This window comes from Hemiscyllium ocellatum, chromosome 6 (assembly GCF_020745735.1).
Source record: "Hemiscyllium ocellatum isolate sHemOce1 chromosome 6, sHemOce1.pat.X.cur, whole genome shotgun sequence".
NCBI lineage: Eukaryota > Metazoa > Chordata > Chondrichthyes > Orectolobiformes > Hemiscylliidae > Hemiscyllium > Hemiscyllium ocellatum.
Window position 1 is genome coordinate 106,689,577 of NC_083406.1, and position 20,390 is coordinate 106,709,966.

Genomic DNA, 20,390 nt, shown 5'->3' on the forward strand with positions numbered 1-20,390 from the left:
TAAGTCGTGAATTAGGCCCTGTTCTGTACTATATTGACCCTAATTCGAGACTTACTCTGTCTATATTTCAGGCCTTTTGGTCCACCAAGCCTATGCTGACCGGTATGACATAAGGTAAACCCCTTTGTTAATTTAAACCAGCAACACAGAAAAGATTCACTCCATGCTGCAATCTGTTAAAATGTGAGCGGCAAAGAGCTATCCCAGAGGTCACAATTTAAAGAAAGAATTAACAACTTTTCTCATTAAGTCCAACAGTGGATATTATAACCAACATCTATTTACAACTTCTTTCTCTTTAACCTATCTCTTACCTCTGACTCTACAGTACAAGTCCAATTTTTTAAAAATCCTGATTAAGAGTTGCAAAAAATAAATCCCTTTTCAAAACCAGGCAGCTTCAGTGAGTTTGCTCTGTAGATTTTCCTCTGTAGCTTCTCTCCAGGTCGGTTTCGATGGTCTGCTGTGCAAACTCCTTCCCCAAACAGGTACCTCCCTGAGCTAGCAGTCTCCATGGCAGTTCTTCCTTAAGTGTTCAAAATGTCTGGTTTTATACCCCAAAACATTGGATCATTTCGTTGGGTTAAATATTATCAAAATATTAAATTCAAACTTGATTGGAGTTTGGTATCTTGGGGTATAATTTAAACTGATTAGCCGAATTTGAATTTGTTTTGTCTCATGGCAAACCAGCTACTGTATTTGCGTTGACCATGTATTACATCATTATCTTGGTCAGGACACTCCTTGCTGTGTCACACAGTTTTGCTAGCTTTTCAGCTCTCTTAAAGGTACAGTATCTCTACACCTTCATAACATGACACATTGCACCCTTCTAAACATCTTTCACCTTATGCGGTCTATATGTTTCTGCTGGTAAAAAATGAGGTCTGCAGATGTTGGAGATCACAGCTGAAAATGTGTTGCTGGTTAAAGCACAGCAGGTTAGGCAGCATCCAAGGAATAGGAAATTCGACGTTTCGGGCATAAGCCCTTCATCAGGAATGAATGCATAGCCACCCTGCATTCCTGATGAAGGGTTTATGCCCGAAACGTCGAATTTCCTATTCCTTGGATGCTGCCTAACCTGCTGTGCTTTAACCAGCAACACATTTTCAGCTGTATATGTTTCTGCTCCCTGCCTGTTCATATAACTGTCAAAATGTCTCTTAAGCCTTGCTAATGTATCTGCTTCTACCATCTCTTCTGGCAATACATTCCAGACACTTACCACCCTTTGTGTAGAAAATCTTTAAATGGTACCCCTTTTACCTTCAACTTATGAGTTCTAGTAATTGCCATTTTTACCCTGGGAGATAGCCTTTGACTATCCATTCTATCCATGCCTGTCATCATTTTCTCAACTCCTGTCAGATCGCCTTTCAGCTTCAATGTTCAAGTGAAAAGAAGCCAACTGTTCTTGTCTCTTCTGATTGCTAATACCCTCCAAACCAGACAACATCCTGCTAAACCTTTTCTCTCCCCTTGTCAAAGTCTCCACATCCTTCTGATAGTGTGGTGACCAGAACTGTATGTAATATTCCAAATGTGGCTGAACTAAATTCTATACAGCAGCAACATAACTTACCAATTTTTATACTCTGTGCCCTGATTGATGACAGTAGCATACCATATGCCTTCTTGACCATCTTTTCTATTTGTATTGCCACTTTCAGGGAACTGTGGTCCTGTACGGCTGGATCCCACTGTACTTTGATGCTTCTAAGGGCTCTGCCATTTAATGTATACTTCCCTCTGACACTAGAAATTCTGAAATGCATCACATCACATTTGTCCAGATTCAATTCTATCTGCCTTTTTTCTGCCCAATTCTTCAGCTTATCTACATCCTGCAGTATCCTCTGGCAATCCTCCTCACTGTCCACAGTTCCCACAATCTTAGGGTCATCTGCAAACTTACTAATCAGACCACTTACATTTTCAACCAACTCATTTACATGCATTTCAAACAACATGATAAACCTTCCAAGGCGCCCTCCCTCAGTACAGCTGTGACATTCTCCCTGATCAGTTAATGCAACTCCCTCTTTCTATTACATCCCTTTGTATCTTAATTAATCCCAGAAGATTAAGCTGCCAGTCATATCCCTCTCTCAAGCAAGTTTCTGTAAATGATACAACATCATACTTATATGTAATAATCCAAGCTCTAAATTCATCTGCCTTATCTTGCGTTAAAAGAAATACACCTCACACTCCAAGTCCTGTCGTGTTCAGTAACCTCTCTCCATCTGTTCTTCCTCTTAGAAAGGGATGTGGAAAATGTAAGTGGTCTGATTAGTAAGTTTGCAGATGACACAACGATTGGGGGAACTGTGGAAGTGTGGTCCTGGAAAAGCACAGCCTGTCAGGCAGCATCCGAGAAGTAGGCGAGTCGACATTTTGAGCATAAGCTCTTCTATGTCTCCCGCCAAACTATTTTAAACCTTGGTGAATGACATTAACAAATCTCCCTGCCAAGCTATCGATGTTTCTCCAGTTTAGGTGTAACCTGTCTTCGTACAGGTCCCACCAGCTCTGGAAGTCATGATCCACATAGCTGAAACCCTCCTTACTATTCCAGCTCTTTAGCCACATATTCAACTGTATTAACTTCCTCTTTGTAGCCTCACTCACACGTGACACAGGGAGTAATCACATCATATGTTAAGTTTTTGTAAATCCTAATAGGCTTAAATATAGATGAAGAATCAGACTCGAAAATGGATCTAACAAACATCAAGTAAGTTAGGTTGCAATGCTAAGCAATGTAGAACGAGCAAGTAGTGAATTGGCTTCACATAGATTAGATTACTTACAGTGCGGAAACAGGCCCTTCGGCCCAACAAGTCCACACCGACCTGCCGAAGCACAACCCACCCAGACCTATTCCCCTACTTTTACCCTTTCACCTTACACTACGGGCAATTTAGCCTCGCCAATTCACCTGACCTGCACATTTTTGGATTGTGGAAGGAAACCGGAGCACCCGGAGGAAACCCACGCAGACACAGGGAGAATGTGCAAACTCCACACAGAGAGTCACCTGAGGCGGGAATTGATGCCGGGTCTCTGGCGCTGTGAGACAGCAGTGCTAACCACTGTGCCACCGTGCTGCCCACATGGTAATTCCATACATGGGGAAAGAGGTGATTTTAGTAAGGTTCATTGTTGCTAGTAGTTTTTTAAAGTATTAATTGCATTTATCATTATTAGTAAAGTTTCTGAATAGTTGTAAGGCTTATTAGGATAAGGGCAAGTAGAATTAAGTTAATATATATAAGACAAAGTAGCACGAATGAAGGAAAGTCAAGCATGGAAAGGCAGCTCGGTCCTGTTGAATGTTTCCTCTAGTATTTGAGAGGTTGTGGGCTATACCACTGAGCTAGAAAACTACAGGGGCAGGAGGTGTCATGCCTGTAGGAACCTGAGCTCCAAGGTTTGAACATCAGTGTTGTCTGGACTCTCTGTGGTGCACCTGCAAGGCCGAGAATTAAATCGATAATATAGAATCATACAACGTGGAAACAGACTCTACGGTTCACCTCATCAATGTAATCTGGTCCCATTTGCCAACATTTTGCCCATAACCCTCTAAACCTTTCCTATTCATTTATCCATCCTGAGGTCTTTTAAATGCTGTAATTGTACCAGCCTCGACCATTTCCTCTGGCAGCTCATTCCATACACTTACCACCCTTTGCATGAAAAAGTTATCCATCAGGTCATTTTTAAATCTTTCCTCTCACCTTAAACCTATATCCTCTCAATGGACTTGCTTAAACTGAGAATAAGACCTCAGCTGTTTACCCTATCCATATCCCTCATGATTTTATAAACTTCTATAAGGTCACCCCTCAGTCTCTGATGCTCCAGGGGAATAAAGGCCCCGGCCTGTTCAGCCTGACCCTATAGCTCAAAGGCTCCAGTCCTGGCAACATCTTGAATTGTCATATCACAGGCTGATGTCCATTCAGGGATAAAAGCATCACTGATTCAGGCAGCACTTATTGCCTATAGGACAATTAAGAATCAACCACATCGTTATGTTGCAAGAGTCATGTGTAGGCCAGACTGATGGTAATAATGGCAGTTTCATTCCCTCAAAGACATTAATGAACTAGTTAGGGCTTTCCTAACAATTTTCGGGTAAAAAATGAGGTCTGCAGATGCTGGAGATCACAGTTGAAAATGTGTTGCTGGTTAAAGCACAGCAGGTTAGGCAGCATCCAAGGAATAGGAAATTCGACGTTTCGGGCATAAGCCCTCATGATTCCTGATGAAGGGCTTATGCCCGAAACGTCGAATTTCCTATTCCTTGGATGCTGCCTAACCTGCTGTGCTTTAACCAGCAACACATTTTCAACTTTCCTAACAATTGACAATTAATTCATGGTCACCATTAGACTTTTAACATAGAACATAGAACTATACAGCACAGAACAGGCCCTTCGGCCCACGATGTTGTGCCGAACATCTATCCTAGATTAAGCACCCATCCATTATTTCTATCGATTTCAAACTTCACCATCTGCCATGGCAGGATTTGAACCTGAGTCCCCAGAACATTTACTATGTCTCTGGATTAACAGCCTAGCAATAATAGCATAAGGCTGTCACCTCCCCAGGTGCTTTGCTGCAGAAGGAGGCCATACAGCCCATTGAGCCATAGAGCATTGGTTCTGCAGAGGCATGCAATAAGAGCCCGGTTTATATTATCATAGTGGCTCAATTATACAGAAGGGGAAGAAGAACAACAGTGGTGATATGGGATTTGGTTAGCTCAATAGGCAGGAGAAGTGAGGACTGTAAATGCTGGAGAGTCAGAGTCAAGAAGTGTGGTGCTGAAAAAGCCCAGCAGGTCAGGCAGCATCTGAGGAGCAGGAGAGTCAAGGCTTTGTGCAGAAGCCCTTCATCTGGAAGGTCAACGGACAGCTTTTGTGGCTATAGACGTGGCTCCAGTATTGCATTTTGCCTCCCTGATGCTGGGTTCAGGGGTGCCGTGGGGCTACTAAAGACATTCTTATGGGGTAAGGTGAACATCCATTGCTCATGGTTCACATCAGTACAATTGTATTGCGTAGAAAATGGGATGTGATCTTGAAAGCAGATTTCAGTGAGCTAAGAAGGATATCCAAAAGAGGACCTCGACAGTAGGAAGCATTACTTCCAGTCCCATTTGCTAATGAGCAGAGCAGCATATAAATTGAATGATGGAACATAAAGCTGTGAACTGGTTTGGAGGGAGAGCATCGGATTCCTGAGGTTTTGAGGTAAGGTCTGGGCTGCTGAGATCTGTGAAAGACAGATGGCACTTTAGCAGGACCAGAACTAACAACCTCACAAGGGGATTCAATACTGCTGATGTGGAGTGTTTAAAATAAATTAGCAGGAGGATTGGAACCTGGACAGGAGCTCAGCCTCAAGGGCAACAAAACTGTAAAAAGGTAGAAAAGCAGAACGCAACAATAGAAGATGGATAAAGGCAAGTGTCAGGTAGCATTGGAAGAAAGAATAATGTTAAAACAGCAGAATTCATGGCTCTTCTTCTATACAAGCAATAGCATTCACAAAAAAGGTTGATGCTTCGAATGCCCCAGTCGAAGCAATGAGTATGATATAATTGTCACTGTGGCGACATGGTTACATGGTAACCAAGATTTGGAACTGGGTATCCAAGGAAATTTCAGAGGATGTTCAAAAAAGAAAAGGCAATCGGGTAACACTCTTCCTAAGGGATGACCTAAGGGATGAGTAAAAGATGACCTGAGGTTGAAGGATCAATTGATGAAGCTAAAACAAAAAGCAAGGGACAGCAAACATAGTTGAGAGTTGATTACCTTACCAGCTATTAACCTTCTGTGATATTGTTCGACATGATATGAATCAGAAATTGGAGATGTATGTAAGATGGGTATTACAGTAATAATGAGTGACTTCAACCCATAGAGACTGGATTAACCAGCTCAACATGAATGCTGTGGAGGATGAATAATTTTGAGTGGACAGGAGATAGGTTTCCAGAAGAGGAAAATGAGGAGCTAGTTGGGAAGTGGGCTATTTTGGATTAAATATTGTGGAATAAAAAAGTTATTTACAATTTTGCTGTCAGGAATAATTTGGGAAATAGTGACCATAATAAAATTTCACTTTAAGCTTGTGTGCACTAGGATCTTTCATCAGAAGAAATGAAATTATGAAGGAATGTGGAGAAAGTTGGTAATGGTGTGCTGCAAAAACCCCTCGCAAGACTTGACAGTAGACAGGCAATGGCTAGCATTTGAAGAAGTATTAGCATGTCTACTGCAGTTGCCAATTGCTATAAATCACAAAGGAAAGTCTGAAAGGAAAGACAAATCAACTGCGGCTAACAGAAGTAGTTAAAAATTATGTTGGATCAAGGGAAGGAACTGATAATGCAGAAAAAGTGATCAGCCTGAGAAGTGGGACCAACTCCGCAAAGGGAAACTGATAGCAAGACAAAATGAATGCAAGGAGCATAAAGAGAAGACTACAACATCTTCTCTCGCGATGAGGAAAGAAAAAGATTTAATAGGACTGATCTGGACTCCTTGCAGGTGAGATCATAAGCATTTATCTGAAAATTGGTGTCATTAAATTAGAACCAATGGATGTTATGCATTGTCATTTTCCCACATAGGAGGTTGGTTAACAAACTGCAACTGCTTGAGATTGAGGTTAGTATCACTTTAGAACTGATTAATACGCAGAAAGTAGAATATGAATAAATGGGTCACTTTCAGTTTGGCAGGCAGTGACCAGTGTGGTACCTCAGGGATCAGTGCTTGGGCCACACCTGTTTACAATCAATATCAATGATTTAGATATGGGATCCAGTGCAGTTTTTCCATGTTTGCAGATGATACTAAAGTTTATAGAAATGCGGGGTACGAGGATGATGTAAAGTGGTTTCAAGGTGACTTCAGCTGAGTGAGTGGGCAAGGGCATGGTAAGTGTGAGGTAATGGGTTTTGGAATAATGCGCAGAGTATAGGTGGACGGACAGGTAATGTTGAGGAAGTGGGGAGATTGCAGAGGGACATGGATGGGCTAGGAGACCAGGCCAACAATTGACAGATGGATTACAATGTGGGAATGTGTGACATTTTACACTTTAGTCAGAAGAATAGATGCAAAGACTGCTTTCCAAATGGGGAAAGGTTTCTGAAATTTGAGGAACAAAGGAACTTTGAAATCCTTGTTCGGGATTATCTTAAAGTTAACAAGCAGGTTCACTTGGCAGTTAGGCAGAGGCAATATTAGCATTCATTTCTAGAAGTTTAGAATATACAAGAGCCAGAGATGTACTGCTAAGGCTGTATAAGTCCCTGATCAGGTCCCATTTTGAATAATGTTAGCAGTTTTGGGCCCCATATATAAGGATGTGTTGGCATTGCAGAGAGTTCAGAGAAGGTTTGCAAGAATCATCTCAGGAATGAAAAACTTGTCATATGAGAAGCAGTTAAGGTCTCTGCAGTTTATACTCAATGGAATTTAGAAGGATGGAGGGGTGGGGGGGGGGGGGGGGGGGGGGGGGGCGGGGGGATTTGATTGAATCTTAAGAGAACACTGAGAGGCCTGGATAGAGTGATTGTGGAGAAGATGTTTTCACAAGGTGGAGAGACTAGGACCTGAGGACACAGCCTCAGAGTGAAGGGATGACCCTTTCAAATTGGGATGAAGAGGAATTTCTTCAGCCAGAGGGTGGTTAGTCTGTGGAGGTCATTGCTGCAGAAGGCTGTGGAGGCCAAGTCACTGAGTGTATTTAAGACAGAAGGATCGAGGGTCACTGGGAGAAGGCAAGGGCATGGGTTTAAGAAACGTATCCACCATGATTGAATAGTGGAGCAGACTAGAAGGGCAAATATTCTAATTCTGTTCCGATATGTTATGGTCATATAAAAACTGAAAGGACTGCAGATGCTGTAAATCAGAAGCGAAAACAGAAATTGCTGGAAAAACTCAGCAGATCTGGCTGCATCTGAGGAGAGAAATCAGTTAACATTTTGGGTCGAGTGACCCTTCCTCATAACTGATGGTAGCTAGGAAAATGTCGGTTTATGTGCAGAAGATTGGTTGGGGGTAAGGTGTAAGGAGTAAACAATAGGTGGGGATAGAACCCAAAGTGAGAAAAGAATAGTTGGATGGACAAAGGAGTCATTAATGACCCAGTCTGGAGGGTGAATAACTATTAATGGGGACTATTAGTGATTAACGATGGGTTGTCTGTAATATGGTTGTCTGCTATTACACACAACCCATTGTTGGTCCCTAACAGTCCCCATTAATAGCTCTTCACCCTCCAAACCAGATCATTATCGACTCCTCTGTCTGTCCAACTATTCTTTTCTCACTTTGGGCTCTAACTCCACTGATTATCTACTTCTTAACCCACCTTATCTTCTGCATAAAACTGACATTTTCCAACCTCCTGTCAGTTCTGAGGAAGGGTCACTCAACCTGAAATGTCAACTCTTGATTTCCCTCTACAGATGCTGCCAGAACTGCTCAGCTTTTCTAGCAATTGCTGTTTTTGTTATGGTCTTATGGTCAACAAGTGATGAAAGTTTGGAAAGTGTTGATGTCCAAAGGGACTTGGGCGTTAAGAAGACACTGTAAGCTGGGTCAGTAGGTAATTGCAAAAACAGTCTCCCAGTTGGAGCATGTAAGCCTGTGCTTGCTTGTCCAAATGTCTCTTTTTGTTCAGCTGAGAAGTTTCTAAATGCTCATAAGCCACTGCACAGGCATTAAAAGCACACTTCTGGAAGATGCAGACATGTAGAAGATGCAGTCTTCCTTGGATTCCAGAAACTTCTCTTTTAGTAGCTTCAGGAAGTCCTGCACTTCATGGTCATGATTTAACTCAAAGGTTGAAGCCTAATTTTTGATATAATGACGTACTGGGTGAAGGACAAAGTTGAAAAAATCTCACAACACCAGGTTATAGTCCAACAGGTTTACTTGGAAGCACTAGCTTTTGGAGCACTGCTCCTTCGTCAGATGGTTGTGACCTGATGAAGGAGCAATGCTTGAAAAACTAGTGCTTCCAAATAAACCTGTGAACTATAACCTGGTGTTGTGTAATTTTTAACTTTGCCCACACCAGTGCCTCCACATTAGGGTGAAGGGAACTTTTTTTTACTTTTACTTGTTCACTTTTTTTAACAAAGATACCATTTTAAACCATAGCTTTATTGCAAGCAGTGACTCAGTGATAGAATTCTCACCTGAGTCAGAAGGTTGAGTTTGAGTCCCATCCAGAGTTTTGGGTTCACATTGTTAGCTGACATGGGAGTACTGTATCGTCAGAGGAGCTGTTTATTGGAGAACTTGATACACTGATATTTCCGCCTTCTCAAATGTACAGTACTGGTCACGTGGCACAAATACAAAGAGCAAAGTTAGTTCTCCAAATTTCCCTGGATGATATTTGTGATGTATAAATTAGAAAAAAGATTATCGACTTGTTTCATCATTGGACTTTGCTTCGCACACAATAACGGCTCTCCTCCCTACATCCCAATACCGACTGTACTCCCTACATCCCAATAAAGGCTGTGCTCCCTACATCCCAATAACGGCTGTGCTCCCTACATCCCAATAAATGCTGTGCTCCCTACATCCCAATACCGACTGTGCTCCCTACATCCCAATAAAGGCTGTGCTCCCTACATCCCAATAACGGCTGTGCTCCCTACATCCCAATAAATGCTGTGTTCCCTACATCCCAATAAATGCTGTGCTCCCTACATCCCAATAAATGCTGTGCTCCCTACATCCCAATAACGGCTGTGCTCCCTACATCCCAATAAATGCTGTGTTCCCTACATCCCAATAAAGGCTGTGTTCCCTACATCCCAATAAATGCTGTGCTCCCTACATCCCAATAAAGGCTGTGTTCCCTACATCCCAATAAAGGCTGTGCTCCCTACATCCAAATAAATGCTGTGCTCCCTACATCCCAATAAAGGCTGTGCTCCCTACATCCCAATAAATGCTGTGTTCCCTACATCCCAATAACAACTGTGCTCCCTACATCCCAATAAAGGCTGTGTTCCCTACATCCCAATAAATGCTGTGTTCCCTACATCCCAATAACAACTGTGCTCCCTACATCCCAATAACGACTGTGCTCCCTACATCCCAATAACGGCTGTTCTCCCAAGATCCCAGTAACTGCTGTTCTCCTTACATTCCAATAACTTTTTTCCCCCGCTTCATCCCAATGCTGTGTTCCATACATCCCAATAACTGCTACGTTCCTGACATCCCAATAATGACTGTTCTCCCAAGATCCCAGTAACTGCTATTCTCCCCACATTCCAATAACTGTTGTTCTCCCTACATTCCAGTAACTGTTGTGGTCCCTACATCCTAATAACTGCAGTGCTCCCTACATCCTAGTAACTGCTGTGTTCCCTACATCCCAATAACTTTTCTCCCCCCCTCGCCCACATCCCAATAACTGCTGTTCTCCTGCCATCCCAATAGCTGCTGTGCTCTGTACATCCCAATAACTGCTGTGCTCCCTAAATCCCAAAAACTTTTCTCCCCCCGCCCCACACATCCCAATAACTGCTGTGCTCCCTACATCCCAATATCAGTTGTTCTACCTACATCCCAATAACATCTGTTCTCCCTACATTCCAATAACTGCTGTGTTCCCTACATCCCAATAACTTTGTTCCCCCCCACGTCCCAATAAGTGCTGTGTTCCCTACATCCCAATAACTTTGTTCCCCCCCTATGTCCCAATAACTGCTGTGCTCCCTACATCCCAATAACTTTGTTCCCCCACCTACATCCCAATAAATGCTGTGCTCCCGACATCCCAGTAACTGCTGTTCTCCCTACATCCCAATAACTGTTGTGCTCCCTACATCCCAGTTACTGCTCTGCTCCCCACATCCCAATAACTACTCTGCTCCCTACATCCCAATATCAGTTGTTCTCCCTACATCCCAATAACTTTGTTCCCCCCCCCACATCCCAGTCACTGGTGTGCTCCCTACATCCCAATAACGGCTGTGCTCCCTACATCCCAATAATTACTATGTTCCCTACATCCCAATAATTGCTGTGCTGCCTACATTCCAATAACTGCCGTGTTCCCTACCTCCCAATAACTACTGTGCTCCCAATATCTCAATAATTGCTGTTCTCCCTACATCCTAATAATTACTATGTTCCCTACATCCCAATAACTTTGTTCCCCCCTACATCCCAGTAACGGCTGTGCTCCCTGCACCTCAATAACTGCTGTGCTCCCTCCGTCCCAATAACTGCCGTGTTCCCTACATCCCAATAACTGCCGTGTTCCCTACATCCTAATAACTGCTGTGCTCCCTCCGTCCCAATAACTGCCGTGTTCCCTACATCCTAATAACTGCTGTGCTCCATACATCCCAATAACTGCTGTGTTCCCTACATCCCAATAACTGCCGTGTTCCCTACACCCCAATAACTGCTGTGCTCCATACATCCCAATAACTGCTGTGTTCCCTACACCCCAATAACTGCTGTGCTCCCTACATCCCAATAACTGCTGTGCTCCATACATCCCAATAACTGCTGTGTTCCCTACATCCCAATAACTGCCGTGTTCCCTACATCCCAATAACTGCTGTGCTCCCTCCGTCCCAATAACTGCCGTGTTCCCTACATCCCAATAACTGCCGTGTTCCCTACATCCTAATAACTGCTGTGCTCCATACATCCTAATAACTGCCGTGTTCCCTACATCCCAATAACTGCTGTGCTCCCTACATCCCAATAACTGCCATGTTCCCTACATCCCAATAACTGCTGTGCTCCATACATCCCAATAACTGCCGTGTTCCCTACATCCCAATAACTGCTGTGCTCCATACATCCCAATAACTGCCATGTTCCCTACATCCCAATAACTGCTGTGCTCCATACATCCCAATAACTGCCGTGTTCCCTACATCCTAATAACTGCTGTGCTCCATACATCCTAATAACTGCCGTGTTCCCTACATCCCAATAACTGCTGTGCTCCCTACATCCCAATAACTGCCGTGTTCCCTACATCCCAATAACTGCTGTGCTCCATACATCTCAATAACTGCCGTGTTCCCTACATCCCAATAACTGCTGTGCTCCCTACATCCCAATAACTGCCGTGTTCCCTACATCCCAATAACTGCTGTGCTCCATACATCCCAATAACTGCCGTGTTCCCTACATCCCAATAACTGCTGTGCTCCATACATCCCAATAACTGCCATGTTCCCTACATCCCAATAACTGCTGTGCTCCATACATCCTAATAACTGCCGTGTTCCCTACATCCCAATAACTGCTGTGTTCCCTACACCCCAATAAATGCTGTGTTCCCCACATCCGAATAACTGCTGTGCTCCCTACATCCCAATAACTGCCGTGTTCCCTACATCCCAATAACTGCAGTACTCTGTGCATCTTAATAGTGACTGAACTCCTGAAAATACTTCTTAGCAGTAAAACACTGTGGGAAGCCCTTAAGACTTAATCGGTTCTATATAAATGCAAGTAGTTTATTCTCTAAATTGTAATGCCATCATTATAACTGCTGCAGATATGAGCGCAAGAAGGTGTTATTAAGGCAACATGAAATGTGGTGATTAATAAGAATGGTGTCGGTTTGCTGTTTATTAACATACAACTTTTGTTTCCCCTTTTTTAACAGTGAAACCAACTGTTATAGATGTTGATATTTATGTAAACAGCATTGGGCCTGTGTCATCAATTAACATGGTAAGTCAGCTTTCCAGCTACGGCATTGTCATCCTAATTTAATTTGCTGTGATGAACAAAAGATTGCTGCATTATAGTGGTAATGGTTTAGCTTTTCAAAGTTAACACAGAAACAATTTGCGTATGTGTTCACATTAAACTGCATCTGCCATGACTGATACAGTCAGGTTGGACTATGGTAGGACATTGAAATAAGAACAACCACCAACTGAATATTATACTTTACAATGGGATACTTCTCCAAAATTGATAATATGAGAAAAAAACAAGTTAACGATTTATTTTGTTGCGGTGATATTGACTATTTCTTTTACCTTTGAGTACCAAAGAGATCAAGGTGGGCAAGTGAAGCTGAGATACAAATCATTTTTGATCTTATGGAATGGTGCAAAGGTCTGGACGGACTCTATGACCATTCCTTCCTTTCATATGTTCCTTTCTTACAGGGACACATTTTGAAGGAGAAATTATCTCCTCAGCTGAATTAACATCAGTAAAGATACGCGAGTTCAGTGTAATGACTGTGGTATTGGCTCTGGTCAATGGTCAGAAGGCCAGTGGCAACACCAGCACAGTTACTTCCAGGATTCTCAATGAGATCAAATCTCCATCGGATATTTAGCAGCCAACACTGTTCCTGGAATTCTGGAGGCAAACATCCCACCTTGGAGAGTAGCCAATCTATCAGAGGTAGCTCTTCCCTCCCAGCAGCCCCACCAGAGATGGTAGAAGGCTGGTGATCAGGAACAGTGGCTGATTGTTGGTCCAATACAGCAGGCTAAGGCAGGGCCTGGTGGCCAGGGAAGTGCTTTCCTTCAGCCTCCTGTTGCTACTGGTGGGGTCCTCCATCTGGCAATGGGCATCCAATCCTAAGGAAATCGACCCCCCTCCCCGCTCCATCTGTCTCCGTTGCACATACATTGCAGCTGACCCAACAGGCAGGCTTGGCCGAAAGGGTCTCAGTTGATCTAAGGGGTGGACAGGCTGAACTTGACCTTCCATTCCTCTGACCTCATGGTCGCATGGTGAAGTTGGAAAGGTAATGGCCTCACCACTCTGTTCCTGTGCGCCTGATTGACTTGTCAATGTCTCCGAGTCCACTTCCTTTTGCAGCCTTAGCTTTGAGCCATATGCCTTCTGAGGTATTTGCAAGTACGCACATTAGATCAGCTCCTGGATCAATTTATTTCTCTTGACAATGTGATCATTGTATCTGGTTAAGCAGAAAGATTGATGGTGATAAAACAAAGAGCAAAGGGATATTTTCATTAGAGATAAAAATGCTGCCTTTTGTTCACAATGATTTGAAAATATAACATTGAACCAACTGTTCCACAGGAGATGCACCACTTCAGGGCTTTTGTCTAAGCTACTCCACTGACATCCGTTTGATAGCAAAGCCAGCTTACTGTACTCAAATTGGCTGCCCTGTTTTCTACAATACTTGCATGGTGGTGCAGGAGTTTCAGATGCTCTGAGGTGAAACTGCAACTCGCTGAATAATTGCAAGTCTGTCCTTACCCTTCCCCTTCCCCAGAAGAGACTGTTCCATTTTAACAGCACTGGCAACTTTGTGTCAGTCAGCCTGGAGTTGCAGGGTCCCAGAAAGATGTGCCAATGCATGGGTATGCTGCAGACTATGCCAGTAGTTTGTTTTCAGTATGTCACTGCTCCTTCAATTCTTTAGTGGCAGTTGTATGTATTGTGTATTGGAGACTTTCACCTCCATTTGACTGTTCTAAATGCATTTTCACACAATTGCTGTTCAAATCTATTCATGGACAAAATATAACCTGACCAATCAAAATATAAAGGTTTCATTGAAATTGTTCCTTGGTGGTGTACAATTTAACGTTATTTCAATGAACTAATATCCAATCTGACAGTATGTTATTTTACTATATATTGCACATGTAGGCATGTAAAATGGAAAACAAAGGCAGAGCCCAGATCAGAAGGTCATCATTTAATGGGAAATACATAGTAATGGTCTGGGATAATGAATAATTGGTAGTTTAAAATGAGCAGAAGGCAGTAATCTAATAGAAAGTTCAAATAATGGCATAAAACATAAGTAGAAAGGTCAAATCAGGTTTAATGTAAATATTGAGCTGAGAAAAACACTATGGGATCTCTCTGTTATATTTATAAAAGACATGGTATCCACCAAATTGACAGTATTTGTGTAGCTCCCTCACTCTCTCTCTACCCCTCCCCCTTCTCTCCTCCCTTTCCTTGCCCCTTCCCACACCTTGCTCTCTATCTCTCATCAGAGTCCAATCACATTCTCACTAGAGGAATAAATGCAAGTTTATTGAGAAATAGTTTACAGTCAGTAAGCTGTATAGGTGATTTGTTAGACACTGTTAACGTCATCAGTGTAATAACTTGTATATTTTAAAGGGAGATATATAATATTGGAAAGTCAGATATCCAAGAAATGTGCTGCAATCATGTTTTAAAACTTCAATTTTAAATATAATCTCATGCACTGATAGAACGTAACTTTGAAAGAAGGGGTTCATCCAGTGTCCATTGTGGTTGCATGTATTTGAGAAATAACACAAAATAGCTGCAGTTGTGTGGGAACCTGACGATATCCATGTGCCAATTCCTTTAAGGGTTCCACCTACTCAACCAAGCTCAAATCTGAATATGTAGATCTGTCCAGCTCCTTTGGGATTGCACTGCGATGACAGGGGGAAAAAAAAATCAATGTGGCAGATTCTGAGTCTTGTTTACAAAAGTCTGTCAATTATCTTCTGGAGTGTTTCAAGATTCCTAATGCTGGCACAGTGAGGCAGGTGGAGCATTTCTCTTTTGACAGCAACTAGTGCGTCAAACTGAGATGCAGATCAGCATTCATAACTGAAATTCGCATTCTTTGTGCCTCCCTACAAGTTCACTGCATTGTTAAAAGGTACAGTTGCAAAAGCACTTTTCTGCTTCTAGCCCGCCAAGCTCTGGTCTCAGAATGCCATTACTGCCTGAAAGAATACAAGTTGAATTCATTATCAACTGCTGTGCCCACCTTACAACAGTATAGCCTGTGAGTTTGAAGAGCAGACATTGACATGCCTTTGTCACTTGAGAGATCTTTTCTTGAGGATTGCTTGCCTTCAAAGCAATCACTGCAGCCAACACAGAATTCATTATTCAAAGCGGTTCAAGGCATTTTGACAATGTAATAAGGTCATTATCAACAGTAGTATTTCATCTTTTCTCATACTTATTCAGAGTTTTAAAAGTGGCTGTTGGGAAACCTGAGACACTTGAGCACATTTAAAGCACATATTTCAGGAAATGGACAGATGACTTAGTAATTTGACACTTTAGGACGGATGATACCCATTGTGAAATGTCGTACTTCCATGCAAAATGAAATGATTTTGCATGATAATGCAAGAGCCCCTCATTTTTTTTTTAAACAGAACTTATGGTGCATAGCAGATGTCATATTGAGCAGGTCACACGGGTCAGGAGCTGGAATATTAAATGTCATAATCACTGAAGGGTTCCTACCTTCTATTAACATCAACTGTTTTTATTGTTCCCTTAGAAAAAGGGAAGACTTAACTTGACATTTACTGCCAAAGTTTGTTTTCCATGAGCTATCATTTTCAGAGCCTTAGGGGATTAACAGAGTATTGTCTCAGTTGTAGAATCTGATATCCAATTAGTAAGTCTTAAGGGGAGAAGGGACTCAAATTCTGTAAGAAAATAAGTTGTGAAGGGAAATAAGGATGCAACGCGGGGCTGTAGATAGGTAAGGTGAGAGAGCGAAGATCCGGCGAATGAATATAATGTGAGTTTGTTCATTTTGGCAGGAAGAATAAAAAAAATTCTGAATGATGAGAGATTGCAGAGTTCTGAGATGCAGAAGGATCTAGGTGTTCTCTTCGTGAATTGCAAAATGTTAGTTTGCAGACATAGCAAGTAATTAGGAACACTAATAGAATATTAGCAACTGCAAAGAAAATTTAATACAGATGTTGAAGTTTATACTTCAATTTTACAAAGCACTGTGTGTCTGTCGTACTGGCACAATATTGGTCACCTTATTTTAGGAGGGTTGTAAGTAGTTTGGAAGCAGATCAGTAAATGCCTATCAGATTAATGCCTGGAGTGGACAGGTCCTCTTTTGAGTGAAGGTTGGATAGGCTTGGCTTGTATCTGCTGGACTTTGGAACAATAAGTGATGATTTGATTGAAAGATAAAATCCTGAGTAGTCTTGACAGGTTTAATATGGAGAGGATGTTTTTCTCTTATGGAAGAATCTAGAATTAGGGGTCAATTTTTAAAAGTCGGGAGTTGCATACTTAAAAAAGAAGTGAAATGATTTCTTTTCTCTCAGCTTTGAGACTTTTGACCTCTTCCTGAAAATGTAGTGGAAACAACATTCTTGAATGTTTTTAAGGCAGAGGTAAATAGATTTTTGTTAAAGAGGCAGTGGCCTCATGATATTATTGCCAGCTGATTATTCCAGAAAATTAACTATTGCCAGGTTAAAATTGTGCCATGGCAGATGGTGGAATTTGAATTCAACAAAGAATCTGGAATTAAGAGGGTAACGATGACCATGAAACCTGTCTGGTTCATATAAATGTCCTTCAGGGAAGGAAATCTGTCATCCTTCTCTGATCTGGCCTACATGTGACTGCACAGCCACAGCAACGTGATTGACTCCTAACTGCCCTCTGGGCAAATAGATATAGCCAATAATGATGGTCTGAAAATGTGTTGCTGGAAAAGCACAGCAGGTCAGGCAGCATCCAAGGAGCAGGAGAATTGACATTTCGGGCCTGAGCCCTCCTTCAGGACTCAGGCCTGAAATGTCGATTCCCCGACTCCTTGGATGCTGCCTGGCCTGCTGCGCTTTTCCAGCAACACATTTTCAGCTCTGATCTCCAGCATCTGCAGTCCTCACTTTCCCCAATAATGATGGTCTAGCCAGCAATACCCACATCCCATGAATGAATCACAAAAACTGAAAGATTGTCAGTGGGTGATGGGGATGTGGATTTGACGTTACAATTAAATCAGCCCTGATACTGAATGGCAGAGAAGACCTCAGGGGCTGAATAGCCTATTCCTGCTCTTTATTCCTACGTAAGTAATAATCTGTGACAAAACGTATGGTTTCTTGGAGAGTGACTACCAGACTTGTGTTAATACTGTAGTGGCTTGATGTCTTCTGAAAAGTAAGTAATAATCTGTGACAAAACGTATGGTTTCTTGGAGAGTGACTACCAGACTTGTGTTAATACTGTAGTGGCTTGATGTCTTATTCTTCCTTTGCTTGGAGCAGGGTGATTATTGGAGCTATCAGGCTGCAGTCTGATTATCCTTCAGTTAAAGGAACAGATCTGAATCTCTGTAACTCCAGAGAACGGCCTCAAAGCTGAAATAAAAAATTAAGTCTTTAACGTGATGTAACAGACCAAGAGAAAAATGGGTTCAATCCAAGCAGCTGTCCCAGTATGTGCATAATCAGAACTAGCCAGCAGCTGGCTCCCTCTCCCATGTTTACAGCCATATTGACATTGTCAGGTTTTCATTTCCCACCTCGTTTCTGCAGTCCCCAGTAGCAGAGACTTTGAGAATTCACTTAGTTAACAGACCAGAACTGCAGACAGGCTTTCGTTTAAATAGTATTTGGAGAATTTCTACATTTAAAATTATGGTCTGAGTTTTTTAAATTGATGGTAACAAAGGAAATCTTTTAGCGTAATTAAATGCATGGTTTTGTGCAAGTTTGATTAGTTCCATGCTTCATGCAAATCACTTAAACTCTACTGCCTGTCATACAGCAATTCCTGTCAGTTGTTGTTCTCATTGGCCCCTGATGAAGGCCTTTTGCCTGAAACGTTGAATTTACTGCTCCTCGGGTGCTGCCAGAACTGCTGTGCTCTTCCAGCACCACTAATCCAGAATCTGGTTTCCAGCATCTGCAGTCATTGTTTTTACCTCAGCATTAGTTCCTGGTCAAGCAATATCCTGACTTTCATTCCTGTTTTCAAAGTCCCTCTGTGGACCTGTGCCTCACTATTTCTGCAGTCTCTTTCAGTGCTACATCTCCTTAAGAGATCAAGGCTAATGATACAATTGCTCCACTCATGCCTATATCTTTAGCTTTGCAAAACTCTCCCTACACCTCTCCAGCCTTTGTCCTCTCCTTTCTTGAGACGCATTTTTAAAACCTACCTCTTTGACTAAGCTTTTGATCAGCTGACCTACTTCTCCTTATGTAGCTCAGTATTTTGCATTGTATTGCTTTTCTGAAACACCTTGGGCTATTTTATTATGCTGCTAGTGCGATGTGAATACAACTTGTTGTTGTTAGGAGTGATGCATAAAATGATACTGTTCATTATTACTGTAGTCCAAGAGGCCCTTTGATGGAAATCAGTAGCTAATTGGGAGTTGGCAAAATCTGAAACAGGGCCCCTGATATCCACAGTACATTGGGATCCAATTAAAAAACCATTCGACACTTTAATCAAAAAAAATCATGAAATGGTTTTATTCATCAAGAGCTGCCTATAATGAATAAATTACAGAGAATAGATGAAGCATTGAATATAAGATCATAAGATGTAAGAGCAGAGAAGGCCATTCAGCCCACTGAGTCTGCTCCACCATTCACTGAGGTTATGGCTGACCTGATAATCCTCAACTCAACCTTCCTCCTTTTTCCCCATACCCTTGATTTTTAAAAACTATCTTTGCCTTGAATATACTTACTGACCCAGCCTCAGCAGCTCCTGTGTTAAAGAATTCCACAAATTCACTTCTGTTCCAGAGAAGAAATTCTCCTCATCTCTGAATAAACTGTTCAACCCTCTTATTCTGAGATTATGCCCTCTGGTTCTAGACTCCCCAACAGGTGGAAAAAAACTGCCTATCTGCCCTGTCAAAAGCCCACAGAATCTTGGAAACATACAGCAGGTCGGGCAGCATCCGAGGAGCAGGAGAATCGACGTTTTGGGCATAAGCCCTTCTTCAGGAATCATCCATTCCATATAAAGGGCTTATGCCCGAAATGCCAATTCTCCTGAGACTTGGGTGCTGCCTGATCTGCTGTGTTTTTCTAGCACTACATTCGACTGTCTGCAGTCCTCACGTTTTCCCTCAAAATCTTGTATGTTTCTGTAGGCCATCTCTTATTCTTCAAAATTCCAATGAGTACAGTTCAATCTATTCAACCTTTCCTCATAAGGCAGACCCCCTTCACGTCTGGTATCAACGAACCTTCTCTGATCTGGAGATGCTGGTGTTGGACTGGGGTTAGAAATCACATAACACCAGGTTATAGTCCAACAGGTTTATTTGGAAGCACTAGCTTTTGAAGTGCTGCTCCTGCATCAGGTGGTACAACCTGTTGGACTTTAACTTGGTGTTGTGTGATTTCTAACCTTCTCTGAGTCACCTTCAATGTTAGTAAATCTTTCCTTAGATAAGAGTCCCAAAATTGTTCACAGTATTCCAGCTGGAAACTGACTAGTGAGTCATACAGTTTTAGAAAATCCTTTCTACTTTTATACTCCATTCCTTTTTGAAATAAAGATCAACATTCCATTTGCCTTCCCTGTTACCTGCTGAACGTGGAT

The 20,390-nt window shown here is 42.2% G+C and overlaps 1 protein-coding gene across 2 annotated transcripts in view; it reads left to right on the forward strand.

The window, feature by feature from the left end:
• The window catches only part of LOC132816854 (gamma-aminobutyric acid receptor subunit gamma-3), a 605,764-nt gene that overhangs the window by 18,625 nt on the left and 566,749 nt on the right, over positions 1-20,390 (forward strand). For both annotated transcript variants that reach the window (XM_060826837.1, XM_060826836.1), the window contains exon 3: positions 12,712-12,779. In XM_060826837.1, the coding sequence (XP_060682820.1) occupies positions 12,712-12,779 (68 nt within the window). The remainder of the gene's footprint in view (positions 1-12,711; positions 12,780-20,390) is intronic.